Here is a 19,231-nt window from a genome sequence, read left to right as displayed (position 1 = left end):
AATGTCCAAATCTGCCAGTTTAACCAAAATGCCTGTAGGGGTGTTTGTGATGTTCCTGGAGACCATCAACAGAAACTCAATCAGTTTCTTTAGCCAATTTTGGCCCTTGATGAAAATAGAAAGGCTGATATAGAGGCTGATCGGATGCTGCAAGTTTTTGCAGGAGGCATAGTTGGAGGATCAGGAAATACCAGCATGGACACCTGCTGAGGCATATAATAAGATGGCATATAAAGGTGTGGGTAATTAAACTGCTTTGGCGCTGCAGGCGTTTGGGTGGTAACTGCACTGGCTTTGTGGGTGGTGACAGGAGCAGCAGTTTGAACATTTTGTTTTTGAGACAGATACTGAGGAGGAGGATACAACACAGGGATGTGGTCAGTCTGAGGATACACCTAATATGGCTTGGGCTGCTGAATTACAGGTCTGGGATCTTGAAGAGCTTGAGTTTGACCTTTAGGGGGAGTTTGGGGAACGGCAGGAACGGATATTGAGGGGGCTCAGGAAACTGTGGCTGCTGGGGAACACGGGGCTTCAAGTCATGCTTAGTGGCGGGGGCAGGTGTATCTACCAACACCTCTGTGCTAGTGGCAGGAAGAGGAGGGGCTTTCAGATGGAAAATTCCAGGTACCATGGGGAATTGTGGGGAAAAAAGGAAAAAGGAAAAAAGGATTCTGTGGAGACTGCAGCATCTGAGGTAACTGGGCCGGAGGCGCAGCAGTGTCCTAGCCAGCACTAGATTGTTTTGGTGGTACAGGTCTGGGAAATGGGGGGTATTGAGGGAACTGTGGTATGAATGGAAATGCCAGCTACTGAGATGCAGGTGCTTTTTGGGTTTTAGTGTTGGAGCCTTAACCAGCACCTGAGGGAAGCTGTGGATATTGTGGTTGGAGCAGGAGTGCGTGCAGGAGGAGTGGGCCATGGAAACAGGGGGTATTGAGGAACCATTTGGAACTGGGGGTACTTAGGATTCTGTAGGACTTGCCCACCATCACTAGGAGGCGCAGCTGTCATTGTGGATGGCTTAATGTCAGGTAATAAAGGGCATGTTACTAAGTTCAATATCCGCCAACAGCAGAGAGAGTAAATACTGCTCATCCTGCAAGAAAACAAACAGGGTAAATTAAAAGTATGTTTATGTCAGCTTCCATTTTTGACCACAAGGGGGTGCACCATACCTTGATCTCTATGCACAAGCCTCTGTTGTAGGGTGCAGTGAGGGTCAGTCCTCCAGAGAGCACTTAGACAGCAAATCCACAAGTGCTACAGACCGATGAAAGGGACTCCTACATGCCAGGCATGCAGAAGTTTTAATATCAGGTGAGGAAATGAACTGGAACAGTTTTCTATAGCCAATAAAATGCCAATATGTCATAGTCACCAACCCTTAACCGTGTGTTCATTTGGTGCAATACCACCAATCTTCAGCACCAACCCAGATGGGAAGCATGAAACAGAGGGTATGGCAACACAGCGGGACAAGACATGGTCACTGGTGCCCCCCATAAACTCAGTGGTAGTACATAATCTCCTCCCTGCAGAGCAAGATGATGAGAGATGAGAAATAAGAAACAGGCCATATCCCAGAAGTTTAGATCAATAGAGGAATGAAGGCAGCAAATTGAGTTTTATTAACAGAATGGCCAAAGGCAAAAGTAGAAAATTCAGTTTTGGGGAAACAGGCACAAGTCCAGTCAGCATGAGAGGCTGTGAGTATTGACTCGGGAATTGAACCTAATCTGCTGGGTAATGTGACAGCCGTGGTAAGGTGCAGTAAAGAGCACATTTAGAAGGCATTTGAGACAAAGGAGTAAGAGGTCCCTCACCTGTTTGACATTTTCCGTACTGGCCAAAAAAGGATATGAGGAGCTCTGACCACTTTGACCTTCAGAGTCATCACGTTGTTGATACATTTCACTGAATTGTGCAACACTGGAACAACAAGAACAAATTGTTGAGAGAGAAATCTAACACACAGGAGACGCCCGTGCCTTGGTAAATTATAATATTGCATTCATTGCTCACTTAAAACTGACCTTTTAAAAAAAGGACCTAGACGTTTTTGGAAAAATAATCATGAACACATTCCTCTACATCTCAATTGTCATCAAAAACTACAACTTGTCTTTAAATTCAGGAGCACTTACCTTTGTATTTAAATTATGAAGCTTAAATGTTGAGCTCCCTCATTTCTTGTTGGGTTTCTTAATGAAAAGAATGCCCAAAGATATGATCGTATTAAATGAGTTACATTAGCTTTAACTGCTAAGAGGCAAGAAACTAGAAAGAATACTAGATCCTGCATGGGGACAGATATTGGGAGGGTTGGTCATGTAGTTTTGCCACTTCCTGGATTAATCTGACTTCCAGCTGTAATAAAGCAAAAACAAAACATTTTATTATCTACTCTCAAACTGCTCATCCCAGTTTGAGATGAGTAAAGAGGGAAGGGTTGGACGTAGTAGCTTATATTCTCCATGTTGGATACAAACCAATGCAGCACAAATATTTATGCCTAATGCAGGCTGCATCTTTCATAACAAAAGTGAAGTAAAAGTGAATAGACCACAAGTCATGGAGGTGAACTTCGTGTAAGGAAACAATCAGCGCCATTGTCCATAAGGATCACTTTGAACTTGTTATTATGAGACATGAGAGGACCTGTGACTCACCATGAGATGAGTTTTGGTCCAGCTGTTCCTCAATTCTGAAGGTAAGTGAACCGTGCCGTGCTGAGGCAGCAGGTTGTTGTTTTCCATCAGACTCCGCTCTTGTGAAGAGGACACTGCCTGGTGAGGAAGGCCTTTGCACAGCAGCCTCTGAAGCAACAGCTTGTCCTTTACAAAGCTGTGAGCACGTTAGGGTCGCCATCACCACCAAATATATCACAGGATTTTTCCAAATCATCGCAGCACTGAACATCTAGATGTAGGTTTATATGTTATGAAAAGTTTGGTCCCTGATGCATATTTGGGTTTGGTTACCACTTTTTTGTTTATTAAATAATTCCATATGTGTTTCTTCATAATTTTGATGTATTCATCTACAATGTAGAAGATAATAAAAAATAAAGAAAAACCATTGAATGAGAAGGTATGTCCAAACTTTTTACTGGTACTGTATTTTTGAAAATGAAAAATATAAATAGTAATATTGCTTATTAAAAAAGATCTTGCAGATGTTCTGTAGATATATTAGTTGCCATTCTAGCATGAAGGCAAGGGTGTAAAATGACCATCTTCTTTTTATTCAGTTTTCATGTTTTTTCAAGGGAAAACACATAAATGGCTTTCTTCCATTTGGTCAGAGCAGCATTAACACACCTTAAAATCAGTATAAGTACACAAGTATAGTGAGGCTTAACTCCACCACTATATGTCTATTTGAACCTGTTTCCTCTGGATGGACTTAATCAGAAGTACTTTGATGCCTGTTATGATAAATAACTACAAAAGTATTTATGATTTTTTAAGGTTACATTTCAATCAAATTTATATGAGTAATGTTTGTCTAAAGTATTACTCAAACATCATTACACCAATATAAATGTATTTATGCTTTCTAAACATCGCTGCACGTGAAAGCATGACGATAAAATGACTCCAGCTGCTAAAGTTAAATGCAACATTTCTGCACACCCCCCTTTATTTACATACAACACAATGAAAACATCCAGTCGTATTCCTTTTTGCAGAGGTAAATAGCGCAGCTATTTTCATATTGTAGAAGATATAAGACAAACAAATGTTCACATGACTTTTGACCAGTGATGTTACTACGGTAATCTGGTAGAAACAGGAGAGAGGTGCTCACTCAGATATTTCTACATTTTTACAATTTTACACTTGAATTCTGGTCCAATACAGATAACACTGGTATATAGAAACATAACAACATAATAAAACTCTATAATCGGGAAATATAAAATAAAATCCACTGGGAATAATTTCAATGAACACATAAAAAACCCAATGCAAATTGCAATGGACAGATCAATGAATTGGTCAGACATTTCATTTCCAGGCCTCACCGTTAACAAAACACACATCTGATAAAATGACATAAAAGCATTTGTGTATGACTGAGGGGGCTCTTGTGTTGATTTCATGAAGGCTACACGATTGAGAGTGGGAAGTTAGTAGACAGCTTAGAGGTCTGTGACATCGTCATCAGACCAGTCGTGCTGGCGCATCCCTAAAGGGAACACGGAATTAAGTTCTTCTCCCTGATGTGCAGCAGCCGGAGACCCAACAATCCCATTATGATCAGTGGCAGAATTGGGCGACTGTATCGGCTCTTTAGCTTGGACAGGGTCTAAAGATGTGGAAATAGACTCATTAGCCACCGTCCACCCGTAATCAACATAAGCTGGAGGGAACGTTGCTGCACCATCAATGGTGTCTGTTCTCACAGAGTGAGTCCAAGGGGCAGGTGGAGGTGTGAACAGGCCTCCTGCTACAAGCTGTCCATGATGAAGGGCATCGTCGATGCTGCGTCTGAGGTTAATTGGAGACAGGGGCCGCATGTCAAATTCTATAAGTGAAAGAACACATTCGCGTTCACCAACTTTTTGCCACAGTAGCGTAGTTTGCGGGTCAGAGCTGCTGTTGCTAACAGGATCAGGCTTATATTCTGATGTGATGGTAGATGGCTGATCATCATACGGACACATTACATTGCTGCTGAAACCTGCTCTAGAAAGGTTATACTTTGCCCAGTTACTTGGCATTAGATCTTCCCAGGTTTTCTCCGATGTCCTTAGAGGCCCTCTCCGAATGTTGGCCAAGACTCTATCCCACACGCTTGTCCTCTCCACCCCTTTAGACACCTCACCTCTGCCCTGTCCCTGATAGCTCCTTGAATGACCCCTAGATGGCGTCCAGAAGATCCAGGATCCTAGGACAAGCAAAGAGAACCCCCAAGCTAACTCAAGAAGTCTGGCCCAAAACTGACTGACCCACCAGCCCCAGCCAAAGCGCCTCCAGTTCCCCAGTAGCCCATAAAGCCAGAGGAGACTATGCATCTGAAGGCTGAAGCAGAGAACCCCTAAGAAGGCGCACACCGCTGTTACCCGCTTTGCATGGCTCTCAATCCTCTGTGAAGGGACCCACTGAGGTATGGAAGACCTGGGTAAGGGATGCAGGTAAGAAAAAGACATAGTGAGGATTCCTGTGCAGAATGGGATGGCCCAGCAGATGGAGAGAGTCTGTAGCAACAGAGGGAGAGCGGGGGAGATAGTAGGAGAGAGAAGGTCCGCTACAAGTAATAGAATGCAATGTGATGTGGCCAGTCCTCCAGCCACCCATGTTTGCTGCAGCTTTAGCGGGAGAAGTAATAACTTCAACCCTCTGAGTGTGACCAGAGTGAGGGCAACCTGTGTCCACAGGAGGAGCTGCAGAGGGACATTATGGAGAGCTGCCAGAGTAGCACGAGACAGGATCTGACAGGTACCATAAGGATCTAGCAGAAGGAGGACACCACGCAGAGTACCACTCAGGATCAGCAGAGTATTTGCCAGGGTCAGGGCATCGCAAATGGGATAAGGGAGAGTGCATGCGCCAGCCGCTCCCAGAGCTGCCATGACAGCCATCAATATGAAAAGGCTGGCAGATCCAAAGACATGTAGCTCCCAGGCAAACGCCAGCGTGCGCTTCATGTCATCCCAGAGCAGATTGGTGCCATTAACGTTTTTAAGAACACCACAAGGACCGAGACCAAGGGAACAGGGACCTCCAGATCCTGACAGGTTCCGGTTCGTCATGGAAGTAAACACATTGTTTTGAACGGAGAGTTTAGGCCTGTTTGAACCTGAGAATAAGAGACAGAGAGAGGGACAAAGAGGAAAAATTTCATTTTTGATGCAGGTAAATTTGATGGTGACTTTGTAAGCATTCACTTTGAAATAAATGTGTATTTTAAGGTGTGGCTAATGGGGAGTATTTTAATGTTACATTAAGTTTTGTGACACACTGTATGTTTTTACCTCAATTATTACATTCACTTACCATCCAGAAAACCATCCTTTACTATGGATGTATGACTCTTTAAATGTTCCTCAGTTGCTACGTGGCTGCCGTCCAGGAGAACTTCCTCTGAGATGATGCGCACACTGGCGTGAATGTATCCTGTAATTGAAATATTAGCTTTGTCAGCTCCTCTGCCACGATTTTCATTTCCAGCTCGCTCCGGCTCCTTTGGACTGACAGTCCAATTGATGAGTGTCTGCGGTGCCATACTGTCTGCAGTGTGTCCACTGCTCTCCACAGAGTCATTGCTGCCATCTGATAGGTAGATCACTTCAACTGGACTGCTGTGTTTGCCTGTGCTCTGCGCTATTCCCACTGAATCAGAGTTTTCCAGTGAATGTGAAGGTTGAATAACGCACCCAAGTGAAGAGACAGTCAGCGTAATGAAGAGAAAAGTTGAGCGCCCCATTTTTGTTGAAATCTTCAAACCTGTAGAACAACAAAGAAAAAAGAAAGAATGGAACAATTGAAATATATGTTTTTGCATCTTAGTGGAAATATTTGCAGCAGACTGGCATTAGTAATAGAGATCACTGTTTGGTATTAATTTAACTTCAAAGTTAGACCCTTATGCAGTATTTCTACAATACACTTTGACTGTGAAAGAGTTGATACAACAAAGACTTTAAAGGTTAGGTAGAGGCAAAGAGTCTTACAGATTCAGATCATTAATGTTGCGCTTCAGTCCTGTAAAGGGCAATTATTTATTTGCACACTTATCAATATATACATACATACATACATACTATACAATATCAGCGGTTGGTTTATCTCAGCAAAAATACCACACAGCTTGGCAGAAACATTAAAGTTCACAGCATGAGCCAGTCTGATCTGTCTGTAATCTCAAATGTCAAGCTGCTACTTCAGTGATATGCAAATCACATGAATCATATGAAAAAGGATGAATAATAAATTACACAAATATCATGCATGATAATATTTTTTTCAGTTCAAGTTCAAGAAATGTCCTGATGCCTTTCGTCCTGACAAAGTTTACTGTTTGATAAAAAAAAGTACATAAATATCTATCAAAATAAAATACATAAGCATTAAAAAAGCTATACATGCACAGCTATGTGCTGTGGATTATTCCATCTATTACTATCAGTTGTTTCACAACGTCACCTAAACACAATACCACACTGCCAAAACATTCTCTCCTATAAACATATGACATTTATATCTATAAATGTTCAATAAAACCAGATAAGTCAGATGTACCTGTGATTCCTTGTGCGTCATGGATAGCACTCCGTCTGTGGCTGCAGTATAAGTGTGTGGTCTCTAATGTGATGGGTAAAGAGCATCGCAGAGAGGGTTGAACATGTTGGATTTAGTGGCATGCTGACAGCCATCTAGCCTTCAAGCTGACGTCTTATTCCTATTACTGCACCGGCTGGCTACTTGGCAGCCTCCCATCCTGGATTTCACCTGCAAAAACAAATGCAACATCCAAAATATCAGGGGCCAATTCTGTGCAAAATGCTTGACAAAAAGAACACCTTTGAGGTTATTGCCTTTACATATGTAGGTTTAAAAAAAGAAAAAACATATAGATAAGTGTCTGTTGATAAAAAGCCAACACGCCTCACCTGCCTCTTTCTACAAGTTGTGTTAGGGCAAATCCCTTCACTGCAGGATTACATTAAGATTCTTACACACAGCACAAAGTCACATGAAGCGATAATGTGAAGCCAACGAGACACGAGAACTCTGGTATTGTTTCATGCCAACTCACTGGCTTAAGAGCAATTTATGCAAAGGCTCAGACAAACATGACATGGCAGGTGGAGAGTAGATCGCATGTAGAGCATGCTTTATGACAAAATGTGTGAGAGATTAGTCCCTTAGATGGATCTCATGGTGTTTTCTCTTATGATTGGTGTGTAGATGATATTATTTCAGAAAATATATTAATATACATGTGTAACGACCACCACCTCTTCCACCAAAGAGCCCTTGCAGAATCACAGATAGTCTACAGTGAGTGTGGGAATTAACTCTTTCCAATCCAGTGTGCAGAGGGCCTAGCCTATGTACACAGCACATCTGTGTCGGTCCACCTTAAGACGGGCGAGAGGCAGTTTGTTGTGGGGAGAACAGGGGGAGGCCCTCAGTAGCACATGCCTGGCTCTTTAAGGCAGACTGGGGAAGTTAGATTTTGTTAAAGGCACATGCGTTCAAATGTTTACCAGGCATCCTCAGGAAGCATTTTAACACTGATTTAGTCTATAGATGTGTGTCAGTTTTAAATGATTCAACCTGGAGCTTGATATCCAGAGTCTGGTGGTGTGTTTACATGCAGAGGAGATTGGTCTGACAAAATAAGGACCATTTATTAGGCTTTGCCAGAGCTTTCGACCACTTCTCAAAGGCACTGGGACATCTAGAGATGACCCTGATCACCAAACAATTAAAAGTGTAAATATTGGTTTCTTCTTCTAGATAAAAGCATATAATGCATGCTTTTAATCCAGATTTAATATCCATACATTATGCATACATATACTTACATATATAAAATGTGTGTGTGTGTGTGTGTGGGGGGGGGGGGTTAATATATAATTTATTTATTTATTCATTTATTCTTCTTCTTTATTCTTTCACCTGTCATTTTTCTCTCTCTTCTTCTTAGTGGCAGACTCTTGGGAAAATAGTAGGTAATAAAATGACCTACTACCTCATTATTCACCTGAGGATTTCTAATGTTGCTTTGGCCCATTTGAACGCACAAATTACATCTTGATACATATTGTCTGTTCACTGATCTATACTCTCTGGTCCATGTGTTATTCCAGTTTTCCACAGCCACATGATACCGCTGGTGTCGGGCTCAGGACTGGAGCTGCTGTTATCAGGACACCGCGGCAGGCCGTCCCCCGACAGACGGATCGGTCCGGACAGGAGTCTCCTTGTTTTCGGGGCCTGTACTTCCGTCATTTTACATCCCACCGGATAAACACTGCAGAGTTTTCTTGATATTTTTGCATGTGTCGTTGTAGTAATACCACTCGGGATCCAGCTGGATACATACATCAGTGCTTGGCCGGAGCTGGGAAACTTGTTTTTTACGCGGAAGCCCGCCTGGATCTCACCCTGAAATAAGCAGACGTCAGACCTCGCCTGCTCGTAGCTGCTGTTAAATTTTTATCGCAATCTAATCGCTGCATTGTTTGCGGGATTACAACTGCGGCTACATGCACTATGTGGCGAAGTGAATGGAATGCTGGCGGTAGCTGTTAGACGTTTATCGGCTTTTTAGTTTTAAACACCGTGCCTTGGCGGAAAGGAGAGGATTTCGTTTTATTTAAGGTAGCATGACGGGATCCACAGCCATCGAGCTAGCCTGCTAACATTAGCACAATGATTAGCTAGCGTCGTGTTGTCGCAAAGGATAGACTGTTGCTTTCACTTTTGATATCCAATGAGTAAAATGTGGAGCTAAATGTGTATAATTTACAGTAGACATCAGATTGATGTTTGGCGCGGTTGGAATAGCTGTAGTCTAGTGTCCATATGGGCTGTGACAACACAGTGCCTTGCTAGCATTGTGAAGCTAGCATGCTAACCCCTAGCTACAGCGCAGACACTATTATTAGACAGTCGCTTCTTAAAGTCAGCATTGTTGGCACCTCCATCGGCGGATCTATAAACATTTAACTACCATTATCTTTTATAGCTCATCAATGTGGACTTAGCTGTGACCTATATCTGACTTTAACGTTTAAGTTGCCAGAAAAAGTTGCTTGAATCGTAGCACAGTCATTGTATTACAAGCCAACATGCACTTTGTCCCGAGTGCTCACTAACATGATCCACCGTCCCCCTATTTAATAACAGGGATTTAAATAGCATTGTTGAGCTAATTATCTTCATGGGACTATTCTTAATTGTAGATGATAATTGTTCTTTCAGTGCACTCCGTTGTGAGCTGTTTGGGACTTGAACAGATTCTCACGTTTGTGTTTCATGTATCCAGGTCCATTGACAATGAATGACCAGGAGAGTGGGGTGGTCTCCTTTGATGAATATGTGCGGCAGAAGGCCCGCTCTGTGCCTCAGCACAGGATGAAGGAGTTCCTGGAGTCTCTTGCCAAGGGCCCAGAGGTGCTGCAGGAGTTCAGCCAGCAGGGAGGGGCGGCCACCACCACAGCCATGGTGTACCAGCAGCAGGGGACCAACTGTATCTACACAGACAGCACCGAGGTGGCTGGCTCCTTGTTAGAGCTGGCTTGTCCGGTAAGGGCAGGTTCCTTTTTTTTAATGTGGTTGTTGATGTCGAAAGATATTACACATGTTCATCAGTGTGCTTTTCTTTCATCTATGTACAGGTGACAGCGGCAGACATCTCACCTCACCTGTCTGTGCACCAAGAGGCCGAACAGCCACTTCAAGTGCAGGTTAGTTTATACGCCGGACTCAGTTTCTCACTATGTTTGAATTGCACAAGATAGATGGAGCAGGCAGGCTCCAGAAACACTGTCATTACTCACAGTCGAGAGGAAAACATGAGACGGCAGAGTGGGGTTTGAGTGGTTAAAATTCAGTTGTAGTTGAGTGGCTTTGCTTTGTTCATTTGCTTTTTAGTGAAGGAGGTGAGGAAGGATTTACGATTTCAATACAAAAGTAAAATTTCAGATTCTGTCAACTGAGCGTATAGCGGCCATTCTGCTGTTTCTATTCTACATGTTTATATTGTAAGTAAGAGATACTATCGTTAATGCTCTCAGATAACTCCAAATCTACAATTTGTAATTATAAATCTACAATACAAGTGATGTGCATTATTTAAATTTAAATGTGAGGTGCCTTGTGAATCCACTCAGTAACACATTCACTCAATCTTGTATTCATTTTCTGTTTTCCTGCTCTCCATTGGTTATCAGGAGGCGTGGTCGTGGCTACACATTAAAGCAGGATCAAACATTCATCCTCTCTTTACTGCTGGACTTGTCTGTCACTGTGCGGCGTTAAATTTATAAATATTACTTCAGCCTATTATAGAAAATTCCACAATAGATAACTACTATGTTTTGGATTTTAAGTTTAACAACAAAAGATGAAGTTCAGCAGCAAATGTCATTTGTCCTGTGAAGAAGAAACTGTTTCTTTGGCAAATTCCCAGATAGACTGTGACCTGTAGACTATTTGATCTGCTCATTATTTACTTTACATTTCTCCCTCTTGGCCAGGTTCAGATTCAGGAACAGCAGGGCCAGGTTCTTCAGGTGGCCTCACCGTCTCAGCAGGACCTGCAGGAAATCTCAGCAGCCCAGCTTGTCCAGCAGGGAGAGCTCACAGAGGAGCAGCAGCAGCAGGTACATGACTTATTTTAACAGTCACTCACATCAAGTGCATCCATGTGATGTTAATGCTGGGTTGTGACTCTGCTGACTGTATTCCAGATTCAGGCGCAGTTGGTGGCAGCTGTAGCTGGAGGACAACAAATCCAGTTGTCAAGTGGTCAACAAATCCAATTGCAAGGAACACAGCATATTCAGCTGCCAGGGGGCCAGCAAATTCAACTTCAGGCTGGCCAACAGATTCAGCTACAGGGTGGCCAACAGATTCAGCTACAGGGTGGCCAGCAAATTCAGCTACAGGGTGGCCAGCAAATTCAGCTACAGGGTGGCCAACATTTTCAGCTACAGGGTGGCCAACATTTTCAGCTACAAGGGGGCCAACAGATCCAGATCCAGACCATAGAGGCCATGTCTCCTTCACAGCAACAGGACTCTCCCAGGGAGGCAGACAGGAGGTCTGCCACTGTCTCAACTGTCCTCCAACCTGCCAAGAAGCGTAAGGTGGATGTCCCTGTAGCTGTATCGTATGCTGTTCCACAGGGCCAGCAGGTGGCCACTGTTCTAACCATCCCTCAAGGGCAGCAGCAAAGTTACGTGTCCCTACGACCAGATTTGCTCACTGTTGACAGCACTCAGCTGCACAGCGCTGCTGGGACGATCACAGGTCCCACAGGCGAGACCTGGACCATCCCTGTGTACTCCACTCCACAGCAGCAGGGTGTAACCCATATTGCCATACCACAGGAGACATACAGCACAGTGCAAGTTACAACCACCAACGGAAAGGACAAAATGTCCCCCAGCTCCTTATCAAGGTACACACAGGAAGAAATAGTGCAGACCCTGTTCCCAGCGCAGTTCATGAACGGGAACCTCCACATCCCTGTGGCAGTGCAGACTGTAGGAGGGACTTACAACACTACGCAGTCGGTACACATATGGGACCCAAATCAGCAGCAGAGCCAAGGAGAAGAGGGACAGGAACAGCAGCTCCACCTGCAGGTTTGAACAGACTTTTATGTTACAGCCCAACTGTAAACCTAGGCCTGGCTGGAACTGAATTTGTCTTATGTCTTGTGTCTAACAGCTTATTTTAAAATTAATCTCAGTGCTGTTATGAGACTGAAAAACAATGCAAACATGCATCCCTAAAGTCAGGAAATTCTAGTAAGAGGAAATAATAATAATACCTGAAATCTACCAATTCAAAGCTGCCAATAGTATCCGAAATCTTGATGTAAGGCCGAGTGTTGTTTGTTGTTTACAGACTATCACTGTCAAAATTCACTGCTTTCTGTTTCTTTTCTGTCTGTCTTCTCCCTTTCCAGGTGGATTTCATGTGAATTATTACTACTTTACTTTACTATTATCCAGCTGAATTGTCATCATGTGATGTGCTTTATCCTTGCTGCTCAGACAGCATGAACTTTGACATTTTTACTTTGCTGTCGTGCAGGGTCAAATAGAGACGGAGGCTCCTGCTGAACCGCCTACAGAGATTCTGGTTCCTGTCTGTCTAAAGCCAGAGGAAGGGCTGGAGGTCTGGCGCCTTTGGGTGAAGCGAAAAAATGCAGAGCTAAACAAGCAGGAAAAGACGAAGCTGGCACCCATAGGGCGTGAGTCAGCTTAATATTGTTTACACACATTCACATTTGATAGTCATTCAACACTAATCTCTATAGCATGTACTTACTGAAACAATTTTAAGGATTAAATATCTGTTTTTGTTTTGATTCCTAATGTACGAGCTGTTCACGTAGTACTACAGAATACGCACATAGTAATACGTAGCACTCATTAAAAAAAATGTGCCTCTCCTCATCTCTCTGTGGTTGTGTCCAGGTCGTCAGCCCCTGCGTTTTCAGGAAGACTTGGTGTCCAGCGCAGTAGCGGAGCTAAGCTTGGGTCTTTCCCTGATGACACAGGAGGCACGAGGATCAGAGGACGAACAGTTTACGTCGGATGTCCTATATTATGTTTTCTTGTGTATACAAAAGGTTCGTATCGCCATGCTTAAATGGTGCATCATGCCAAAGGGCGTTCGAAGTGACTTAACCGGTGAATTTCTTTTTTGTAGTATCTCTTTGAAAATGGACGCGTGGACGACATTTTCTCTGATCCATATTACACACGTTTCTGTGAGTGTTTACACAAAATCCTGGATGGTTGGAAACCCAGTGTCCATCCGTTAGGTAAGAGAGAATCAGCATTTACAATTTCACTTAATTATTCTATTTAAAGGATTATTTAACGCGTGCTTTCGTCTTAGGTTATGTCATTCCAAGTCACGTGACAGAGGAGATGCTGTGGGAGTGTAAACAGCTTGGCGCACATTCACCAGCCACATTGCTCACTACTCTAATGTATTTCAACACTAAGTGAGTAACCACCTCTTGGCACTGAATGACCCGAATCTGTTCTCAAATAACAGACATGTTTTAGATGCAATGGGTGCATGTGGTTTAAAAATACATTTTTCTTATGTATCACAGGCATTTCCGCCTGATGACACCTGAACAGCACATGAAAGTAGCTTTCTCCAAGGTCCTAAGACACACGAGGAAGAATCCTGCTAACGCCAAGGACAAAGCAACCAGTATCCGACTTCTCAAAGGACAAGGTCCACACAGTGCAGGACAGAAAGGTGCTAAACATAGTTTCCCTAACTATGAAGTCTTGATAGGAAATACAGGCTTTGACAGCAGAAAGTTGCTCACCTGATGTGGCATCTGTTTCAGGAACTGATGACGCGTACGAAGAGCAGTCCGAGGATCCTGAGAATCCTCTTCGCTGTCCCATTAAACTTTATGACTTTTATCTCTTCAAATGGTGAGTCACACTCCATCACAGAAATCCTGGGTAGCTGGATAATTCTTCAACACATGCAAAAAAAAAGACTAACTCCCTTTTCCATCTTCAGCCCTCAAAGCGTTAAGGGACGCAACGATGCATACTACATGACTCCAGAGCCTGTCGTCGCACCAAACAGCCCGATGTGGTACTCCTCTCAGCCGCTCACGAATCAGCAGGTGGAACACATGCTGGCCCGCATCATTGTGGTCCGAGAGATCCAGGAGATCATCGGTGTCAGTTCAGACAACGTGAACTGCTGAGAGGACTGACGAGACTCATGGGAACCAGTTCTCTAGTCATGGACTGTTGACTATGCAGTATCCATCCTCACTCCATAAACCTCAATCTCAAATCAAATGGAACAACTTCTGAAACAATCACCATCTCTCTGAGGAGTGTATCAAGACGGCAAAAATATTTTTTCTTCTTATATTTTTTGTTTTGGGGTGGACCGTTCTGTCTCTAGACTGACTACCTTTTATAAGCCATTGCCTGGCAAGTAAAGGAGGCTGTAGTTTCCCCACTGCTGGACTGACACGCTGGGCTGCCGCCCTCTTACCTCTGCAGAGGTGGCAATTTTTCCTGTAAAAGTCGGTCTAATTAAGAGGATATTTAACCCTTCGCTACTTAACCTCACAGACCTTTAACAGAGTCTTACTGCTCTTCAAAGTCCCACTATGATACATTTTAATGGATAATTGCAGGGACCACTGCTCACAACCTTTTTTTGTATACGGACTGCATTTTGGATCATGTATTGATATCTTCAAAGCTTAAGAACTTGTGCCTGTTTTCAAAAATGACGTCATAACTTCTGCTTGTGGATCATTGAGTGAGTTAAACCTCAGATATTCACAAGGTCAAGTGCTATATTGTGGTCCTTCAGGAGATTGGAAACATTTTTCTCAGGTCAAAGCTAGCGATTGAAACACCCATCTAGGATTTTTGCCAACTTATTCCTGTATGTATGTATAGTAGGTTATTAAACAGGATATGCAGATGGAAACATCTTTGTTTAGCTAACACAGTATTAATCCTTGTATCAGAAGTCATGTCAAGCAATTCAAAAATGAAAAGTATTTAGCGCTTTGTTGTCTGTGGAAATGAAACTATGTGGACATTTGAAATAAGGATCAGTTGTGGGCCTATTTAAAACGGCGTCCACAGCCTCGCGGTGCCTCCCACGAAATGATGTACGTTTGGATGAACTACATGGACAGAAATAGTTGTAGTGATACAGCTCTGCTTCATTTGTTTATTACTAAAATGAGTTATATAACACTGTACAGCCATTTCCCACACACTCTACTCTGTGTTTGATCATTTTAGCAAACAACCTCACAGTAACCCAGCTTGGTATGAATCTAATTTCCCACTTAACCGATACACAAGATACTCTTATTTTTTTTCCCCCATCCGAAGTCTTTCGCAACTGATGCCCACTATATTTAGACTTCAGTTGGATTGCAAAGAATTGAACAAACAAAAAGCAAAGAGGTGATTATTTGTGGTTCTTCACATCAGGAAGAATTAACTGCAGTTGTTTCAATGTCTGTGTGAAGTATTTAGGCAAGGGGCAGGATACGCTGATGTCTGCTCCACTGGTCCCTGGCAGAATCAGCTGTCGAGAGAGCAAATGAAGAGGAAGATACCGGATCTTGCTCTGCTCCAGTCCGAGCTTTCCCAGCACACGTTCTGGTAGTTTCTGTGCACCAAAATAAACAAATTTGTCACTTAGCATCACAATATATGCTTACGAAGGCTATATTCTGAACACAAATTATCACACTGTCACCTGTTAATTTAAAGTGTAACAGCAGAAAAACCACACACCTCATATTGGGGTTTACCTGCCAAAGATTAACGCACACAAACAACCTCAACTGAAGAATCAGCGTGTCTTATACAACTTGACCTTTTTTCATGATTCTTTGCCATCATTCAATAGTACTTTTTAATAAAACAATTCTCCCTTTTGTTAGACAATAATTATTAAGGAATGATTCACAGAAGTGCAGAGATGAACACAGCTCAGGAGTATCCACCTGTCGAAGTGCAGCTTTAACACCAGATACGCCGGATCGACGCAGAGATCAAAAAGCAGCTAATGATAAACCACTCTTGCTTAGGAGGAATTTGCTGATTGTCGGCTGTGTGCTGCTGATAATCTACTTGTAAATAGTATGTCACTAATGTTCCCATGCATATACCATTTCTTTGTGTCATAGCTGTGCTCACTATCCAGGTACTGAGCCAAAGTGTTAGCTTATACTATACTGGAATCTAACCACTACTTGCAGGCAGCTGTAAGTTATTAACGCTGTACTATTTTGGTCGCTAAGCTAGTGAGGCACAGGTGACACACCATTTATTTCCATATGCCAGTAGACATAGCACTACTCAAAAGGACAAACCACTAAGAATCTGCCCAACAGTAAAGCAAGAGTGGCATACTATCAGCGTTGCTAACTTTTAACGCACCACTATTGAATACTTCTGGATTCATGAGGAGTCACGCTGTTCTCTGTTGTTCATCGTTAGTATATCTTACCTGAGGCGCTAGTTTGCTCCAGTGGGAATATTTGTGGTCACCCAGAATGGGGCACGTCAGAGCAAATGCCATGTGAACCCTCATCTGATGCTTCACTCCTGTGGGCACAAGGAAGCAGACAAGTAGAAGATGTGTCTCGTCCTCTTGAAAATAAATTCAACAAACTGCCTTGGCATTTATTTCACCCCCCAAAAAAGCATCGCCTCCTTACCAGTTAAAGGCTGGAGCTCCACCAGGCTGCAGCCTCCTCTGCTGTCTAAGACTCTGTACTTGGTGACTGCAGAGTGGGCCTGCCGATGTGCACGGACTCTGGTCATGCCATCACCTGCATCGTTCATTCTGAAGAGAGGACTTAGAGCCATCTGAAATTTAAAAAAAAGAGAGAAGTGAGATTGGAAACTGCACCTTTCTCAGCTCATTATTTGACTAAATGATAGTTATTACAGCATGAAAACCACAGAAGAAGAGACACCTTGTAGTGTGGCTGGGAGCCTGTGACCTCCCTCTCTATGATGGGAATGTCGATCACTCCTTCAGCGGGCACGGGTACGCCAACTGTGATGGTCCTGAGGAGGAAAAGTGAAGGACTGTTCGTCATCTTCATATTTGTAGTGTGTGCTGTGACAATTCGGTGCCATTTTAATCCTTATTCTACAATCCCCACACCGGATCTCACCAGTACTTCCTCTGCACTTGGTTATTTCTGTGAAGGCTGAGTATGTGCTCCAGTACTTCTTCACTCCTGGCCAGCAGGAGAGCTCCTGATGTTTCCTTCTCCAGTCCCAGACAGGGGAGCAGCTGAGAGTCAGACTTGATCTTCATCCCGTCCATCATTTTGGAGAGAACAGGAAGCACCGAGGAAACGGATGCACCTCCACAGTCATCTGAGAGAAAACAACAACAACAAATGTCCATGTATTCAGGTCCAGGTACTTAAACTTCAGCATGCTTTGATATTTCTGCCAATATCCAAGACCGCCTGTCTATTCCAATACTGATACTGCAATACTACAATGTGCTGTATTGTAAGCAGGTAATTGGAATAGAGCCCTTCTAATAAATCAGCAGACCAATATTATTAGCTTATCATCAGTATAGGAACACACAGTATGTCGGCAGAACCAGAAATAAAATGTTGATCATAATTCCCTGAATCAAAAGTTAAAATGTCTTGTTTTGTCCAACGAAGAGTCAACAACAAAAAGGTATTCAGTTTATTTTGTCAGTGATCGGCAGAATGTTAACTAGCAACAAGTCTGATGATTAATTATTGGTGTTATTCACTCAAACAAAAATGCCAAATATTTGCTTGTTGCAGTTTATCAAATGTGTGAATTTGCTGTTTTTCTGTATTATGTATCATTTTATTATAGATATTTGGTTTGGGGACTGTTGGCTGGACAATAGTTGGTTGCTTTTTCCTAATTAAATCAATCAGATGATCAATAGAGTAATCGGTGATGAACTCCGGAACTAGAGAGTATTTGAGTTGACGAATGACAATTAATTGGGTTAATCAACTAATCATCTCAGATTTTAAGACTATAGATCAATGGTTTTTTTCTGCCCATAATCCCACACACCTCTTCCTTCCCCCTGTGACACAAACAGACAGCTCCTGTCGGTTTACCTCGGACAGGGACACCGTACGGTTTGTTGATGACCACCACATCTTTGTCCCAGTACAGCACGCCTCTGTGCAGGTGTTTGGCCAGCACGTTGGGATGGACGTTTTGTAGCTGCAGACTGAACCGCTTCAGCTCCGCCACCCTCCTCTGCTGGGCGGACACCGGAGGCTCTGCCGCCGGTGGCCCCGTCTTCTCCTGCTGGATCTTCCGTGCCAGGTCGATGGCCCTCAGCCGGGGTTTCTCTCCCGGGTCGGAGCCTGCGTTGGGTTTAGCGGCGGTGGACTGTCCCCGGCTGAGGGACGGTGCTGTCCCCGGACAGCGGCGGAGGTTTGTCCGTGGTTTGACCCGACAGAGGACGGTGCTCAGGCCGGATGTCCAGTCACCACGAGCGATCCTTCTACAGGTGTTCATCGTGGAGTCTAACTAGACTGTTTCCATCAGCTTCAAGATACAAACATCAACCTCAGAGGACACATGCTGGCCGGTAAACAACTTCCGGGTTGTGCCTTTCAAATGAAAAATATAAAAACTTTATTATCCAAAATATAAACTACTCAAATATTTTAATAGTTGTAATAGTGTTTAATGAAAGCTAAACTCGTTCAGGTAATTATGATTAATTTTATGGGTTCGTAGTTATTATAGTTTTTATGAGTAAAATTTTACAAAATACAGTTCATGTGGATAACAAACGCAGCAATGATTTCCTGTGTTTATGTGATGTCATTTCCTGTTCCTGACGCTACATGTGCTCGTTTTAAACTCTGTTACTGCCCGTTGAGTTGAAGCCACGGAATGTTAATATGATTGGAAAACACCGCCCACCTGGTAGAGGATGAGGTACAAACCGAACATATCTCTGTTACT

At 43.2% G+C, this 19,231-nt stretch overlaps 2 protein-coding genes across 3 annotated transcripts; one reads left to right on the top strand and one right to left on the bottom strand.

The window, feature by feature from the left end:
- Positions 1–8,890: 8,890 nt before the first annotated feature.
- Positions 8,891–15,486, top strand: LOC139211415 (transcriptional regulator QRICH1-like). 2 transcript variants are annotated; one of them, XM_070841663.1, is made up of 12 exons: positions 8,891–9,341; positions 10,009–10,268; positions 10,361–10,429; positions 11,222–11,347; positions 11,435–12,334; positions 12,789–12,948; positions 13,175–13,329; positions 13,410–13,524; positions 13,602–13,710; positions 13,825–13,976; positions 14,071–14,161; positions 14,253–15,486. In XM_070841663.1, the coding sequence occupies exons 2-12, from the start codon at positions 10,020–10,022 to the stop codon at positions 14,443–14,445; spliced, it is 2,319 nt and encodes a 772-aa protein (XP_070697764.1). In that variant the 5' UTR covers positions 8,891–9,341; positions 10,009–10,019; the 3' UTR covers positions 14,446–15,486. The 2 variants fall into 2 exon arrangements, with proteins under 2 accessions (XP_070697764.1, XP_070697763.1); XM_070841662.1 differs by having other exon boundaries at positions 8,891–10,268.
- LOC139211441 (pseudouridylate synthase RPUSD4, mitochondrial-like) lies at positions 15,427–18,998 on the bottom strand. The gene is made up of 6 exons (XM_070841664.1): positions 18,367–18,998; positions 17,413–17,620; positions 17,209–17,302; positions 16,948–17,098; positions 16,737–16,834; positions 15,427–15,890 (listed from the first exon to the last, which is right to left on the bottom strand). Exons 1-6 carry the CDS (start codon positions 18,773–18,775, stop codon positions 15,687–15,689), a joined length of 1,164 nt encoding a protein of 387 aa, XP_070697765.1. The 5' UTR covers positions 18,776–18,998; the 3' UTR covers positions 15,427–15,686.
- Between the last annotated feature and the right edge of the window lie 233 nt (positions 18,999–19,231).

Source organism: Pempheris klunzingeri, chromosome 2 (assembly GCF_042242105.1).
Source record: "Pempheris klunzingeri isolate RE-2024b chromosome 2, fPemKlu1.hap1, whole genome shotgun sequence".
Lineage (NCBI taxonomy): Eukaryota > Metazoa > Chordata > Actinopteri > Acropomatiformes > Pempheridae > Pempheris > Pempheris klunzingeri.
Note: the sequence above shows the minus strand (reverse complement) of the source record. Positions and strands in the feature narration are given on the sequence as shown.